At 55.0% G+C, this 15834-nt stretch overlaps 4 protein-coding genes across 5 annotated transcripts, besides 21 other annotated features; 3 read left to right on the top strand and 1 right to left on the bottom strand.

Moving 5' to 3' along the window:
* Positions 1-154: 154 nt before the first annotated feature.
* Positions 155-212: a tandem repeat.
* Positions 213-332: 120 nt separating this feature from the next.
* Positions 333-1756, top strand: EKO05_0003274 (uncharacterized protein; the record flags this gene model as incomplete). Its single annotated transcript, XM_038938266.1, has 2 exons — positions 333-435; positions 483-1756. 2 exons carry the CDS (start codon positions 333-335, stop codon positions 1754-1756), a joined length of 1377 nt encoding a protein of 458 aa, XP_038800988.1.
* Positions 1757-2854: 1098 nt separating this feature from the next.
* Positions 2855-3037: a dispersed repeat.
* A 383-nt stretch (positions 3038-3420) lies between these two features.
* EKO05_0003273 (Altered inheritance of mitochondria protein 18 mitochondrial) lies at positions 3421-4926 on the bottom strand (the record flags this gene model as incomplete). Its single annotated transcript, XM_038945415.2, has 1 exon — positions 3421-4926. One exon carries the CDS (start codon positions 4924-4926, stop codon positions 3421-3423), a length of 1506 nt encoding a protein of 501 aa, XP_038800989.2.
* Positions 4463-4500: a tandem repeat.
* A 128-nt stretch (positions 4927-5054) lies between the features above and the next one.
* EKO05_0003272 (uncharacterized protein) lies at positions 5055-6137 on the top strand (the record flags this gene model as incomplete). Of its 2 annotated transcripts, XM_038938342.1 has the most annotated exons (4): positions 5055-5084; positions 5132-5327; positions 5379-5507; positions 5557-6137. In XM_038938342.1, 4 exons carry the CDS (start codon positions 5055-5057, stop codon positions 6135-6137), a joined length of 936 nt encoding a protein of 311 aa, XP_038800990.1. The 2 variants fall into 2 exon arrangements, with proteins under 2 accessions (XP_038800990.1, XP_059492115.1); XM_059636132.1 differs by having other exon boundaries at positions 5132-6137.
* Positions 5132-5197: a tandem repeat.
* Positions 5210-5246: a tandem repeat.
* Positions 5988-6025: a tandem repeat.
* Positions 6138-6648: 511 nt separating the features above from the next.
* Positions 6649-6698: a tandem repeat.
* Positions 6699-6830: 132 nt separating this feature from the next.
* Positions 6831-6888: a tandem repeat.
* On the top strand, positions 6885-9122 carry EKO05_0003271 (COMPASS (complex proteins associated with Set1p) component; the record flags this gene model as incomplete). Its single annotated transcript, XM_038945416.1, has 1 exon — positions 6885-9122. The coding sequence occupies one exon, from the start codon at positions 6885-6887 to the stop codon at positions 9120-9122; it is 2238 nt and encodes a 745-aa protein (XP_038800991.1).
* Positions 7918-7944: a tandem repeat.
* Positions 7945-7967: a tandem repeat.
* Positions 9123-9309: 187 nt separating the features above from the next.
* Positions 9310-9337: a tandem repeat.
* Positions 9338-9409: 72 nt separating this feature from the next.
* Positions 9410-9449: a tandem repeat.
* Positions 9450-9544: 95 nt separating this feature from the next.
* Positions 9545-9577: a tandem repeat.
* A 155-nt stretch (positions 9578-9732) lies between these two features.
* Positions 9733-9767: a tandem repeat.
* Positions 9768-9831: 64 nt separating this feature from the next.
* Positions 9832-9895: a tandem repeat.
* Positions 9896-13677: 3782 nt separating this feature from the next.
* Positions 13678-13710: a tandem repeat.
* A 108-nt stretch (positions 13711-13818) lies between these two features.
* Positions 13819-13849: a tandem repeat.
* Positions 13850-14061: 212 nt separating this feature from the next.
* Positions 14062-14106: a tandem repeat.
* Positions 14107-14109: 3 nt separating this feature from the next.
* Positions 14110-14140: a tandem repeat.
* A 190-nt stretch (positions 14141-14330) lies between these two features.
* Positions 14331-14365: a tandem repeat.
* A 131-nt stretch (positions 14366-14496) lies between these two features.
* Positions 14497-14531: a tandem repeat.
* Positions 14532-15834: the final 1303 nt, after the last annotated feature.

The following is a 15834-nucleotide window of genomic DNA, read 5'->3' as shown; positions in this document are numbered from 1 at the left end:
GCCAACTGCTGCGTTCTATGGGCAATGCAGGTCAATCCAGGAAGATCACACCTCATGAATGGCCATGTATCAAACTTTACCTCACCAGTTCAATCTACAATCCTCGTACAGTTATCACCTTGCCGCATCGATGGCAGTCACATCAAACGTAACACACTCTCACTTTCACCTCATTATAGAGCGCTCCCTCTCTCTCTCACTCTCACTCTATCCAGTGTTCTTGTACTAACTGGTACTACCTGCTACTCACCAAACTTTAAGAGATATCGGTCCTACTTTCCTCACCGACACCACCTTCGAACAGCTCTTCGCTCTGTACGACCCTCGCCATCATGCTGCTCCTTGACCTTCCACCAGAGATCTTCCAGCGGATCGTCGCGTTCTATGTTTCTAACGCTGGCATCCGGAAGGCTGCTAAAATTCGCGGGGTCTCCAGTATGGTGATCGTGGGCTCTCGAGATCCTGCAATTGACGATCCACAGAGACATTCCGCGACTACATCAACGAGGAGATGTTTGCGCGACAGCACGCCAGCGCATTTGTCTCCAAAGTGCCGAGGAAGTTACTCCAGAAGAACGTTGCTTTGTTCCTGGAGTACAGATCGATGTCGTTGTACGGCGCTCCGGACCTTCTTCCCTCCCTCATTCACAGAGCGGTCGATCACATGGTGGAAGTCACCAACAAGACCACCGACAAGGAACGGGCTGCTTTGACCCAAGGGGCTATCACGGTGGTGAGCACGCATTGTGATGGGGTTCATCATCTAGCGGTCGCCCCTACACAACTGAAGACCAGAAACTATTTGCATGATGCCGTCGACGTCACATCCTTGAGCATTGCTATATATCTGGGGAAGAAAGGCTTCGTATCGCAGCTCCTTGACCGCAAAATCAATCATTGGGGTCGGACGCATCTGTTCGGTTCCCTTCTCTGCGTTGCCGCCAAGCAGAACGACATCTGGAGTCTCAGGCGTCTCCTTTCAACCATGACAGAGGATTCCGGTGGTCTCCTTGTAAAGAGTCGGTCCAACATCATAATCGAAGCCCTCGATACAGCAGCACACAGAAAACACTGGTCTGTCGCTGTCGTACTTTTCAAATGGCACATCGCCCATATTAGCGTGCGCATCAGCAAGCATTACGGAAGTCTGTTGAAACTTGCTGCAGCATCTGATGGTCTCTCGTTGCTACGAGAAATTCCCTGCCATAACCATGTCATTACCCAACGGGCATTGCTCATCGGTCTGTTGAAGAACCCAGCGCCAAAAGATGTACTTCACCACTGCGTTGGCGAGAAAGGAATGAGAGATTGGTTAGAAGTACGTTGCGACGAGATGAACGAGGCAAGATCGCTGCTCGATCTTGCTGTTCGCGAGGACAACCTAGCACTAGTCGAAGCCACGGTTTACGTCCAAGCCCAAGTTGACGGTGCTCGGCTTTACGCAACCCTCTCTACGGCATTTCGCGAAGCCATTCTGCGGAACAACGACGCTATGGTGCGATTCTTTCTGAAGAATGGTGTCGATCCTGAGGCTCCGATTCATCCACGTCTAGCCCTGAAGAGCATTCGTCCACCCACAAGCACGTGCGACCTGGCTCGACCTGGCTCGAAAGTCTACTCCATAGTGAGGGAAGCGATTGTGCGCAAGATGGAGAAGCTTCAGAGTAAGTATCAGTCGCCAGAGTACTACGTTTGGAGCAAGGAGCTGCAGGAAGATGTGCTTATGTCATACACATTCCATGCTCCCAAGCTCTGAGCAGGGCACAGTCCTGGATAGTTGCTACACGTTCCGAAAATCCTCAACCGAATCTCGCTTGCTGGGAAAGAAAAGTTAATATGAGCGAGCAGTCTCGTCAGCTCTTCTCTGGCGGCTTCACCAAGCTTTTACTCTGCTACAAACGCTTGCGAGTCTTCACTGCGAAGTATCAGAATGCGAAGGGCACTTATTCCAGCCAAGTCACTTTCCTTTCACTTCTCCCCTTCAAACACTACATGGCCTGCGTCTACTGCAGCATCCACTAACATTTCGCTGTGCTGGGCTCTACATGCATGCTCTTTTCCGTTTCCCACGTCTGAATCGAATCACTCGGTCTCCCGAGGCTCGATAACAAAAGCAGACAGCCAGCAGCAGCTCTGGCCAGACGTGGAGACCGCATGGTGAGGGCTCTCTTGCCTTGGATGCAATCTTCTTGAATTGATCCGAGGGAGCTGTTGTGTGACTAGTGTGCGGATAATCTGATTGTGCGAATGCGAGGCTCTGTTCGGTTCTGCAGTCAACCCATCTCAGCGCATTCTGCTGCCCCCTAGTCTCGAGCAAGCTCTGCCAGACAGCACCAAGGAGAATGCCAGGATGCTCGAGCAGCCAGCCGAACCAAGCATCGACCCATATCCAGCCAGTACGAGCCAAGGGTACCCTGCCCCCAGTAGAACATCTCGAGACGCGGTGTATATATTTGTTTGTATTCTTTCCAGTTTCACTTCGCTCCAGCACTGACTAGCCGACTTCTTCGCTTCTCCGCTTTTCAATGCCTCAATCACCCCCCTGCAGCCAGGCCCTCTATTCTGTGCTCTCGAAATCACTCCACTAACCGTTTTCTGCCTCATTCGCATCATGGATTTGAAGAAACGCACCAATGTACACATACACTCTCAACCCAAGACAAGAAACACAATACAACGTGACACTCACTACCTTTTTAACACGTATTCTATCTTATAAACAATATTTCTTAAGAAGACCTTAACAGTGTAATACACTATAATTGCTTACTATATTCTTATAAGTAATAAAAAAGCCTAATACATCTAAATAGGTAGGGAATTTCTAGTCATACAACCTCCCCTTTATTAAGATACAGCTCTGCCTACTATACCAAGCATACCTTAAAAAGGTAACAATGCTTACTTAGATAGTGAGCCTGTGGCCAGAACAGTACTTATTGTCCTTACAGGTCAGAGGTGGACGCATCTATATGCCTAAGGCTTGCCATTACAGGTCAGAGGTGGACGCGCCACATGCCTGAGGCTAAGAGTCTAACATCTACCTTGTTCTTCTAGAAAGGGGTAGAGGAGAGGTTGTAAGTTAGTTTATTATATACTACAGATAGTGTAATAGACTAATATTTCTTACTTTATTCTAACAAGTAATAAAGAAACCTAATACATCTAAATATATAGGGAATTTCTAGTTATATAACCTCCGCCTTGTTCTTCTAGAAAGAGGTAGAGAGGTTATAAGTTATAGACTAATATTTCTTACTTTATCCTTAAAAGTAATAAAAAACCCTAACACATCTAAACATATAAAGGATTCCTAGTTATACAACCTCCCCTTATTCTTCTAGAAAGGGGTAGAGGAGAGGTTGTGAGGTGGTACATTGTATACTAGAGACATGTACAAACATGTACAGACAGTCCGCTTCACTGGACCATGCCCTCGACCGTGCCAACGGGACGCTCGGTGATGGCGATGCAGCCGTCGACAATGTTCTTGCGGGCCTCCTCAGAGCTGACGGTTTGGCCGGCGAGGTACATCAGCCAGACCAGACGGCTGACCCTGGGATCCAGGACCTCACCGAGGAAGTCTGTCTGGGCCATGTGCTCGGTGCCGTTGGCGTGGACGAGGGGCTGGTAGAGGGCGGCGAGGGCGCCCTTTTTGTCGCGCGTGAGGAGGATGACGCTGCCCTTGGGCGCTTTGCCCTTGCCGGTGAAGAGGGCCTTGAAGTGCTTCATGGCGAGGCCGAAGGATTCGTCGGCGAACTCGCCCTCGTCGACGGGCTGGGGCAGGGTGATGCTCTTGGCTTCGGCGGCCTGCTGGCGCAGCAGCTCGGCCTGCTTGCGGCGGACTTGGTCTGTGCGCGAGGCGATGCCGCGCATCCAGCCGTCTTGCAGGTGCTTGAAGTCGGTGCCGCGGCAGGGGACGACGCGGAAGGCCATGTCGACGGCGCCGATGCCGTCGCGGCTCAGGATGGCTTCCCAGATGTGGGTGCTGCGCTCCGGGTCGAGCAGGGCTCTGCGCAGGTCCTCCTTCTCGCCGGGGATGAGGGCCGAGGCGGACGGGTTGACGGTGTTGATGAGGTGGTTCTGCAGGGTGGCGAGGTCAGCCGTCTTGACGTAGAGGCCGACGACGTAGACCTGGACGCGCAGGAAGGAGACCTTGCGGATGCCGAGGCCGAGGAGCTGGTACTCGGATTCGCTGCTGATGGCCTCGGGGCCAGCGGTGGACGTGTTGGGCAGACGGATGGTGCGCGGGAAGTAGGGGACGTACGAGGTGCCCGTCTCGACGAGCTCGATGGCGTCGGGGTCCGAGGCCTGCGGGTTCTCTGCATCGGCGGGGGCGGCAATGAGCTTGTCGCCGGCGGCGATGACGACCCTCTTGCCCTGGAACTCGTCGGCGGCCTTGGGCGGGCTGTCGGTTTTGGTGGGTGGGCCCATGATCATGTCGACGATGCCTCTGCTCTTTTGGGCGTCCTGGGCGTCCTGGGCGTCCTGGGCGTCCTGCAGGTCCTTGTTGTCTTTGTCCAGGTCGGGCAGGTCCCACAGCTTCACCAGGAAGATGGGGGCGATCATGGAGGCGGCGGCGCCGAGCGCGAGCCAGTTGCGCCGTGTCTTGAGCTGCTTGAGCCTGACGGCCTCGGCGCGGTGGATGGAGACGGTGTCGAGCTCTGGCTTGAGGCCGCGGCCGGGCATGGGGCGGCCCTGGGCGTGGCGCAGGATGGCGTCGACATCGTGGCGGGCGTGGTGCGAGGCGTTGCGCGAGCGGGGCGGGGCGTGGAGGCAGTGGAAGAGCGGCCGTCGGGCGGCAAGGCGTGTGGGCATCATGGCGGGCGCATCCGGGGGGTGTTGGTGCGTGGCGGGCGGTGTTGCGGTGGGTGGGCATGCGAAGGAAGGGAGCTGGAGCTCGGACGTCGAATGCATCATGACCATGACGACGCTAAGCGTGTGCCGTCGATCGCGTCGCGTGTTCCGTCAGCCCTACGGAGGTGCCACGGTGGGACACGCTGGGGCTGTCTGCCCGCCACCCGCGCACGGCACGACACCTCGACCACACCAAGATGCCTCCACGCATCCGTCGCAGGACAGTGGTAGGCGTGCCGTTTTGCTGGTTTGATGCGTTGCTCACGATTTGCAGGCCGTCGACGATGCCACCCCGACGCCCACACAGACGCAGACTCCAGACGGCGAGGGCGACGTAGACATGGATGCGTCACAGCACAACGGCAGCGGCAGCGGCAGCATCGAGCAGCTGGCCAAGAGCTTGGTGCGATACGCGCTTTCTTGTGAATACGCGCGCAAGCCCATCAAGCGGCAGGACGTCAACGAGCGAGGTGGGCATGGTGGGATGGGATGGGCAGTGCAGACACAACTAACGCCCGCAGTGCTGGGCACACACGCGCGACTGTTCAGGCCCGTGTTCGAGCAGGCCAACAGCGAGCTCATGGACGTCTTCGGCATGGCCATGGCGGAGCTGCCCAAGGCCGAGAGGGTGACTGCGCGACAGAAGCGCGGTGCGTCTGGCGTGTGTTGATGCGCTGCTGCATGACTGACGCCATGTAGCCGCCGCCGGCTCGGACTCGCAGAGCCAATCCAGCCAGCTGTGGGTGCTGCAGACGGTCGTCCCCCAGCCCTATCGCGTGCCCCACGTCATCGGCCCGTCACGGCCGGTGGACAAGAACGACAACGAATCCAACCGAGCAGACGCGTACGTGGGCTTGTACACCATGGTCATCGCCCTCATCACCATCGCCGGGGGCAGGCTGGCGGAGAGCAAGCTCGACCGGGCGCTGCGGCGGATGAACGCCGAGCAGACGACGCCCGTGGACAGCAAAGACAAGACGCTCGCGCTGATGAGCAAGGACGGGTACATTGTCAAGGTCAAGGAGTCGACCAACGGCGACGAGGCCATTGACTACACGGTAGGTCCGCGCGGCAAGGTCGAGGTGGGGCGCGAGGGCTTCGCGCAGCTGGTGCGCCTCCTCTACGGCCACGACGGCGAGGAGGGCGAGGACGGGGACGGGGAGGCGGAGGAGCTGGAGAAGAAGATCAAGCGCACGCTGGACATTGCTGGGGAGAGCGCGCGAGGTGGAGGGCGCAAGCGGGGACGAGAGCAGCAAGACGAGGGCGGTGCAGACGAGTAGTCAGTTGTGTTTACGATACCCAGACATGCTGCGACTGTTGTGTGTGCAATGCAATGAATGCAAGCAGCTGTGCAGTGCGGGCGTGAGAGGTGAGATGTGCAGGCGTGAATATGCAGGCGTGACTATGCAAGCGTGAATGTGCAGGCGTGACTATGCAAGCGTGAATGTGCAGGCGTGACTATGCAGGCGTGACTATGCAGGCGTGAATATGCAGGCGTGAGATGTGCAGGCGTGAAGCAGCGGAGGCGCCGGTCAGGGTGGAGCTCGGCACGCGTTGTTGAAGTTGGGCGTTGCATCATCGCCGTCCCGCCGCCGGCAGCCACAGAGGGAGTCTGCGACGACGAGAGAGGGCGAGGCGAGCGTGCAAAGCGTGCAAAGCGTGCAGCGAGCGGTCCAGCGGTCCAGCGGTCCAGCGACTCTCCAGCCCGCAGTCGCCGTGCGCGCGCATAGGCGGTGGACGACGAGCTGGTTGGAGGGCGCAGAGCAAGGCGCCCCTCCCATGTGCAGCGTGCAGCCAGCCAGCCAGCGCTACGCCAAGTCCAACGAAGCCAGCAGCCACCCGCGCGCTTTTTCTCCTCTCGCCAGCTCGCCGTGCCTTGGCCTTGTCGGTCGTGCTCGTCTCCTGTCGCCGTCCATCGCCTCCGCCTCTCTCTCCCCTCTGCGCCGCCATGCCCAGCACCCTCCGACGCTAAGCGACGACGAGCAGCCCGCACACGATCCACGACGACGCCGACGACGCCGACGACGATGAGCAGCATCAACGCCCTCCTCAACACCGAAGGCGCGGCCCCGGGGCGGCGTGAGAGCCTGTCCGAGCCCACGCCACACACGCCACACACCACCCACACCACACACCCGACACACACCACACACACCACACACACCGCGCACACGCCACACACGAAACACACCACACACACACCACACACACCACACACGACCACGTACGAGGCCGCCGACGCCCTCACCACGCTGGCCACGCTGGGCAGCGGCCAGCAGTACGCCCCGACACCGCCGCCCACCCGCGACCTGCCCTCGCCCACGGGCCCCAGCACTCGCCAGCTGCCCTCGCCCACGGGCCCCAGCACCCGCGACCTGCCCTCGCCCACGGCCCCCAGCACCAGCTTTGCCTCCCACCACGCCCACCACGCCCCCCTCGAGCCCTCGCCGCCCATGGACCCGCCCCAGCCCCGCTCGCCCACCCTCGACCACTACCACCACGCCTCGCGCTCGCCCCAGGAGCAGAAGCGCCGCCAGTCCCTGCGCACCGACCCCGCCCCCGTCCTCGCTCCCATCCAGCACCTGTCCTCGGCCCTGCATCGCCACACCGACGATGCACCGCCCGCCTCCGAGCCCACCGTCAAACACGAGCCCACCGTCAAACACGAGCCACGCGATCCCACCCCCGCCCGCCCACTCCACCCCCCCGACCGTCAGACCTCGCCGCCCGCCGACGCCATCGACGCAGACACGCGCAAGGCCATCGACGCCGCAAAGGCCAGCGACCTGGGCCTGCGCACAAAGCGCACCGCGAGCGTCGCCGAGAGCCTCGCCTCCGCCACCGACGCCACGCCCGCCTCGGCCCCCTCGAAGAAGCGCCCTGCCCCCTCGTCCGCCTCGGCCGTCAAGAAAAAGGGCACCGCCAAGACCACAAAACCCTCCCACAAGAAGCGCAGGATCGACGACCACGACACAACCCGCTCCCTCACACCCACCGCCAAGAACAGAAAAGGCTCGCACGCAGGCACCCCCGCCCTCCACTCCTCGCCCGCCCCCGACGACGCCCACGCCCACGCCCACGCCCACGATGACGACGACGACGACCTCGACTCGTCCGAGGACCACAACCTCTACTGCATCTGCAAGAAGCCAGACAACCACAGGTGGATGATTGGCTGCGACGGCGGCTGCGACGACTGGTTCCACGGCGACTGCGTCAACATGAAGCAGGCCGACGAGGGCCTCGTCGACAAGTTCATCTGCCCGCTCTGCGAAGACGCCGGCCGAGGCAACACCACCTGGAAGCCCATGTGCAGGCGAGACGGCTGTCGGAGGCCAGCCCGCCTCACAAAGGGCCAGGGCAGCAAGTACTGCTCCGACGACTGCGGCCTCCTCTTCATGCAGGAGCAGCTGCAGCGCACCGCCGGCGCAAAGGGCGCCAACGGCCAAAAGGACAAGGCGAGGAAGAAGAAGAAGCCCGCGCCCCCCGAACACGACGCCCGCCACGACGCCCGCCACGACGAGGAAGAGCCCACGCCCCTCGGCGGCGTCCTGCGCGCAAAGGACCTCAAAGCCCTCATCGACGCCTCGCCCAACATCCAGGCCTTCAAGAACCTCGGCTCCGGCGTCCTCTCCCCCCCGCACACCGCCTCCCCCACACGCACCACCTTCACCGCCAACCCCGACGACCTCGCCCTGACCACCGCCGAGACGGAGCGCCTGACCGCCCTGCACAACGAGAAGAGCCAGCTGAACACCCAGCTCGACGTGCTCAAGGACCGCGAGAAGTTTGTCAGCATGGCCAAGGAGCAGGCCACGCGCGTAGCCGACCGCGAGAAGATGAAGCTCAAGGACTTTTGCGGCTACGACGCCCGCCTCAGCTGGTCCGACGCCGAGTTTTTGCTGTGGCGCAACTCCAAGCACGGGCGCGCCGCCTTCCACTTCTCCACCCTCTCCCCGACCCCCGAGCAAATCAGCTCCGTCGACGCCGACCTGGACGTGCGTGTCGACACGAGGGAAAGCGTGTGTCTGAAGAAGCGCTGCGCCAAGCACCCGCAATGGCAGAAGCTGAACCTGCAGGACGCCCGCTTCGAGGAGCTGGAAGTCGTCGAGGCGATCCGCGAGTGCGAGAAAGAAGAGCGCAGCGTCCGCGAGCGCGCCCGTCGCCGCAACGCAAAGGACACCATGGCCAAGGAACTCACCGCCGGCGACGGGCGGGAAGAAGTCCGGAATCGCGAGGGCTGGGTCGAGGTCGTGGCTACATGACATGACGTAGCTAGACGCTGGCAGTTGGACCGGTATCGCGATTCTCGATAGTAGGCTGGAATGGGGATCCCATGCCTACCCGCACGCATGACTTGCTGTGTACTGCCTACATTGTATACCCTCTATATTCCCACCTTGGTTACCTGGTTACTTACCTCTGTACTTTCACATCCCTGGCATTATTATTATCATCATCATCATCATCATCATCATCAGCGTGGACATGGACGTACATGAAGGCTATAGCTACACAACACAATCTGTCAGCTAGACGCAGCCAGTTGACCCAATATCACAAATCATCAACATCAAACTCGAATCAAAATCGTATACCCCCCCCCCTGCGTTTTTCTGCCGAGGTGGCCTTGTTCACTCGACTTTATGCTTTTACATCCTGGTGGTGGTTACTAACGTGGCCGTGCATGTAGATGTGGCCGTGGTTGTAGATGTAGATGACCACGACGAATACAAACCCCCAATTACATTCCAGCGCTCATACGCACCAGGCTAGAAGTACCAAGGCGAAACTACGTGCTACGTTGTCTCTTCTCTCTGTCTGTAGTGTGTCTGCGGTGAATCGCTGCTGCTCAAGCTGCTACTGTTGGTTTTAGGTGGCGGGGTGGTGGTGGTGGTGGTGGTGGTTGTATATATGGCTTATCAATACCAATGGTATGCTTTTATTCTTGTGTTTCATCTCTGTTGCACTGAGATGCAGAACGCAGAATGCAGAATGCAGAATGTGAAACCCAGAATGCAAAACGCAGAATGCAGAACGCAAGACGCAAGACGCATTGGAGGATCCAAAATCCAAAAGCACGTCTCTGTTTTCCGCTCTCGTTGGTCTGGCTGCAGTGGGATGGAAGAGGAACAACCCATGGGCTTGTTTGGCTCGCTGACGGCGTCCTTTGGCACTTTACTAGTGCTTTACTACTCTAGAACTTTGGTGCTTTGGCGCTTTTGTAAGATGGAATGGTACAAGTGTACGGTACACCGTGCGCTGTTTGTATATCTGCAACCTCTACTGCATCCGCTTAAATCCTGCGTTCAACAAGGTTATAAGTAGCTTCTCTGCAATTTTACTAGCATGCACTTTTCCTAACATTGTCCGCTTGACTACCTGTGTTCTCCTCTCATTATTTTCTGCTTACAACATCTTTTTGAACTACCCATGGAAATCTCTATAACAAGCCTCTGCTGCTTCTACTAAATCCTGCATTCAACAATATTAAAAGCAGCCTTCTGCAATCTCATCAGCACATCTTACAAACATCTAATAACCTTCCACCAATGTTTTCCTGCTTGTTCTGCTCACGAGATTATAGATCAAATGGCGGGAAGACAACGCTTAACATATGCTTGCGCTCAAAACATGCAATCAGCGAGCACATGAGCAGCTTCTTGCCGACAAATTGCGCAGTAGAGTATGTGGCGTTCGCTGCCACCAAAATCTCAAGCTGACAACTTCTTCCTGCTCACTTCCCGTCGGCACAGGCAATCCTCGATCCTTAACTCTCAGCTATCAAATCTCAAATTCGACAACAGCGACTCTATGGAGTCGTGCACCGAAAACTAGACATTGCATCTTGGATACCTGGAGCGATCACCGGGCAGACAACTAGTGTTTCTTCTAGGAAGCTCTGTTTTTGACCTCTTGAGGGCGCGAGATATCTGTTTCTCAAAACATCAAACCCAGCAACATATATTCGCCTGTCTCTCGCTCTGAAAATTCAGAAGACTGGACTTTCATGTACAGCGAGAAATGGCTCTCTTAGAACATGGTAGTCTGTCTGTCTGTTTTTTTCTTACCTCTTAACCGTCCGAATTTCATGTTTCCCAATCCCACATGTTCTTGAAACCTATTTGCTGGAGTCTTATTTTTGCAAATAAAATTGGACAGCCAAAGTCTATATGTTGAGAGGAGAGCATTCTCTTGAACTATGATAATCTGCTGGTTTCATTCTTCTTCTACCTCTTACAAGTGCGAGGATATATGTTTCTGATATTGGGAGATGATTGACAAATTGTCTTCGTGCCACTTAATCTCTAAAGTTGAGAAACAACAGCTTTATGCGAAGAAGAGAGATTTCTTCCCTGGTGCACAAGATACGGTGTTATGTCTAGGGTTGTCTGTGCTCTTTCTCTACATCGATATTTCTAAGCCTTGGATTGTTATGAGCCATGTGTTCGTTCTTCCTTCACACTACCTTAGCGCTCTAAGAATCTAGGTTTCATCAAACAAAAAGGTCTGCAAAATACGTTTGTCTGTCTCTTGTTCTCGCAAATAAGTCGGAAAACCAAAGTCTTCAAAAAAATTCTAAAAAACAACAACATCGCTGTGGTATGCCTTTGGCTGTCTAAATTCTCTCTACATCGCTTTCTCTAATAGCTTGGATTATGCCATACACAAGCAAGTCTGCCGGTTCAGAAACAACCACCTCCTCAATAAATATTCGTTCGTGCCCGCAAATCGCAATATTGAACTTCCATATGATTCAGAGATATTTCCTAACACGCACGGTATGGAGTTCGGTGCCTTGAGTTGTCTGAGCTCTCGCTCTCGCTCTGCAGTAATGGAATCACTTAAAGGTACAAGAAGCTGCTGTCGTTGTCCTCTTAAAAGCTACAGAGTCCATACTAAAATTGTCTGTTCTCTTTTTCCCTCTGCCTTGGTTATACAGAAACACTGGACATAATACACATGTCGAGACGAAGTTGACGTCGATTCTCCTTCCAATACCTTTGTTCGACACCAGCATCGAAAGTTACAAGCAGCACAGCGCATCATCAAACTCGTGCATACCGCACAATCAGGGAAATACTCCTCCAACCAGAAATGTCTCCAGAGTCAAAGATCTTGTCGATGTCGAAAACTACAATACCTCTGCCCATGTTCGCTTCAAATCCAACGGGAAAAAAATGATGAGCATGTTCTCGTGTGAGTTGACTCCCGGATCTGAATATGTCCCAAGCTTCAACACACGTGTTCATCCATCACTGCAACGCATCAGGAAACACAAGTATACTGGTTCTGCGTCTATTTGCAACGAGCTTCTTAGTTCTCATCCAAAACGGTTGCTTATTCTGCTATCCATCCTCAAAGGTGGTCGACACCAATTGTCTAATGGAGATTCCGGGCTACCGTTTGTTATCAACCACCTGTGTTCAATCTAGTAGAACCTTTAAGAAGTTTTAGTCTGTCAAACAAAGCTGATTTTGTGTTGTTCCATGCTGCATGCGCTGCTCGGTGAAAAAGCAAAGAAGTCATGGTATTCTACTAATCATTCTGCCAATACAGGTCAGCATCCATTTCAGCCATGGGTGACTTCGGACCCGGTCTAAGAAAAGCAACACTGGTTTGATGGCCTGGCGGAAACTTGCCCTGTAAGCTTTTGTATCGGCTTCTACTTGCAGGACAGATAGCCTCCTCCTGCTACTCTGTGCTCTTCTCTGCCCATGGCGCCAACATGTTCTCAAAAGCATTCAACATGTCACCCAATCTCTTACCTCTTTTTGCGTTACCTTTGTAATAGTAAAAAATGTCCTCCGCCCGATGGTTCTGGCGGACACAAGGATCACATGGCCGTAAGCTGCTTAGTGAACTCAACCCACGACATATCATCGAAAGAAAGTCAAAGTTTCATTGGGCTCGATTCATGCTTTTCCAGAGAATCAGAGTGTCAGCATTCTGACAATTATGCGGTACACGGCCATCGAAAAAGCATTGCCATCTCAAAAAAACCAATAGACTATTTCATGTCTCGCTGGTCCAGCACTGCTAAAACAGAAAATTTGTGTTCGTCACAAAACACATACTGCGTTTCTATGCGGCTATTCAGTTCTGCAGGCTACGTGTCAATGTTCACTATCTTACCACTGCTTGTTTTCTACCAAACCAGTATCAGCACCCTCACATTCAAAGGCGTGGTGGTATCACGAACGTGGCGAGAGAGACTGAAGAGCGAGGAAATAAAAAGGTAGACATTGCCATGTGATGTACATGTCCAACATCAGTCTTCCGAAAAGCAGCAAACTGGAACCTCAAAAGATGGAAGACCTTTCGTCTAAAGAACCCCTTCTATCATTCAGTTTCTGGTTCCCGACCTTCTGCACATACTCCGCAAAATATACAAATCACCATCACTAGCATTCCATGTATCGTTTGATCCCCTCAAACCCTCCGCGGAACGCAAAAAGCCAAAAGCTCCAACTTTACGTCTTTGCGTCAAAAGACCGTTCTATCTCTCTACACGATACCGATCACCCTGATCTCAAGTCTTCACATCCAACCTCATCGCATCTTCTACTATTCTAAAAAAGCAACGCAGGACTTTACTACGGTTATGGATTGGTGAAGAGCAACACCAACATGCCGAAAGCGCATGAATCCGGAGAAGATTCGCCAGCGCTCTCCTTTCGGCTTGAAACAACGAAATGCAAAACCATCGAACGCCTTGATTCTATTCACCTCTTTTTTTCTTTCTTCAAAATCACCTTCACAGTCCTTCGTCACACCTCGTCCATTCCAGCACACCCAGCATTTAAAATCTACAAACAGACACACACACACACACACACACACACGCACACATGACTGTTCGGGTCACAGAACTGGAACGTACACGCCTTCCACCTGCTGCCTGGCATGGAAGGGAAGGGAGAGTAGTAGAGTATGGGAAGCGAGGGGTGAGAAGAATTCACCGACCAACCAACCAACCAACCAACCAGCCTCGGAAATGGCTGGCTGATGCCAACTAAACCGTCCCGTGATGCAATGGACGGCTCGAGCAGGAGTAGGGAGTAAAACACCGGGCCGAGGAGACATTCGCGTATCAATCGAGTAACCGTACCCGACCGACATCCTCGGCGCTGAAGTAATGGCATCTTGCTTTGTGTACTAGGGAGCTATACTGACATGACGATCGAATGCAACGCGACCAACAGCAGTAGCAGGAGCAGGAGCAGGAGCAGGAGCAGGAGCAGGAGCCGTAGCCCAAACACAAGACAAGCACAAGCAGCAAACCGCGGGCCGAGAAGCCAAGCCGTGTTGCGTACCTACCGTGCGTGTAGCAACCACTTCACGGTGCCCGACCCTCGGCACCGCACCGGGATGAAGTCATGTCTTCCGTCGCTCTGCCACCACCCAGGCCAGGCCGTCTCCGTACTCAGCTACCTATCAGCCACGCCGCGCTACGTCGCGTATCCACACATGCATGCATGCATGCAGGCATGCAGGCAGGCAGGCAGGCAAAGCCGGAGGCGGAAGCGATCAGGCACCATGCACAATCGGTTAGGTAGCAGTAGCAGACATGGGATGGGAAACATGTACAATCGATGATGCGCGGGACAGACGCGCGGCAAAGCCATCCGCGAGGGTGGGAAGGGGAAGGGGAGACGAGAAGGGGAAGGCGATCGCGTGCGAGAGAGGCCTGGCTGCAGCTTGCTTGCTTGGTCTGGCGTCCCAAGGTGCGGGTGATGGGTGGTGGCGGTGCATGGGGGCGGCTCCTGCGCGCAATGTGATCTCCCATGCATGTGCCATGCATGCGCCCTTTCAACGGTGGACGTGCAGCAAGACCAGGGCCTTTGTTGGAAGGTGGAGACGGGCGCAAGGGCTTACCTACTTGCCAACGCGATGTGCAATGTTGACATTGGGTCACGGTCGGCAAGCGTCTTGTGTGAGGATGCTTGTTGGCGGGACGTGTTGGCGGGACGTGTTGGCGGGACGTGTTGGCGCGAAGGGTAGGCAACAACTGTGTCAGGGTCGTGATCGCCAATGGTGTATTAAAACACCGCTAAGGTCTCTTTGCATGTTTGCTATCGACGAGACTTCTTATTTGCTACAGCATGGCGATGCATGTCTTGTGAGCGATCAGTGCCAAGTGTGAGACCAGGATAGCCGTCTCTGCAGAGTGGAGCGCAGCCCTACGCATAAACCGCGGTAAACTGACATCTTTCTGGAAGCATGTTCGAGCCTGAAACGCTCCTCGCAAAGACCTGCTTCCCTTGTCTTGCTGGACGGTGCAAACAGCGCTGCAGAAGGGAGAGCCCTGCGGCGTTGGCTTTGCCACGCGACCAAAGGGTATACTTTCGCATAGCGACTCATTACGGTTTCACTTGGACTGTCAAGTTTGATGTTGATCTCGAGAGACGACACGTTTCATCTCCCAACGCTCTCAAAACATCCCTATCTCAGCATTAGCGTTCAAACAGCAAGCGTATCCCGATACGGCTTGAGCTCTTGGCGAGCACTAACGATCGCGTGGAAGCTTTGCCGTGCACGCGGCTCGGTGGTCGCAGACTCTAGTGCGCATCCGGTAAGCGCGGTGGACAGTGGAGCTCTGGGATGGGTGGCTGGGAAATGATCGGGGACAACGCTGCTAGAATGGTAAGGCTGAAGGTGGACACTTTGGAGGCCCGGGAGAAAGGAGAAGTCAGTGCTTTTGCTTCTGGAAAATTGCAAGGACAAGGATGCCGGAGCTGCGGAAGAATTATTGTAGTTTAATGAGGATGCTCGTAGCAGCGGGATTGTCGCGTCGAAAGTATTGAATCAGGGTAAATTAATTGGGCCTGAGGGCAGGTGGCAACGTAAGAAGGGAGAAAAGCAGGTTGAGGTTGGCCATGATGTAGTTTGTTCGTATTTTGGTACCGATGCGACAGCTGCAATCAACTGCTGGCTGTTCAAATCCCTGATTTGGGTCGCCGCCTGCTCATCGTC

Source organism: Ascochyta rabiei, chromosome 5 (assembly GCF_004011695.2).
Source record: "Ascochyta rabiei chromosome 5, complete sequence".
Classification (NCBI taxonomy): domain Eukaryota; kingdom Fungi; phylum Ascomycota; class Dothideomycetes; order Pleosporales; family Didymellaceae; genus Ascochyta; species Ascochyta rabiei.
The sequence above is the reverse complement of the archived record's forward strand: the minus strand, read 5'-3'. Positions and strand labels throughout refer to the sequence as shown.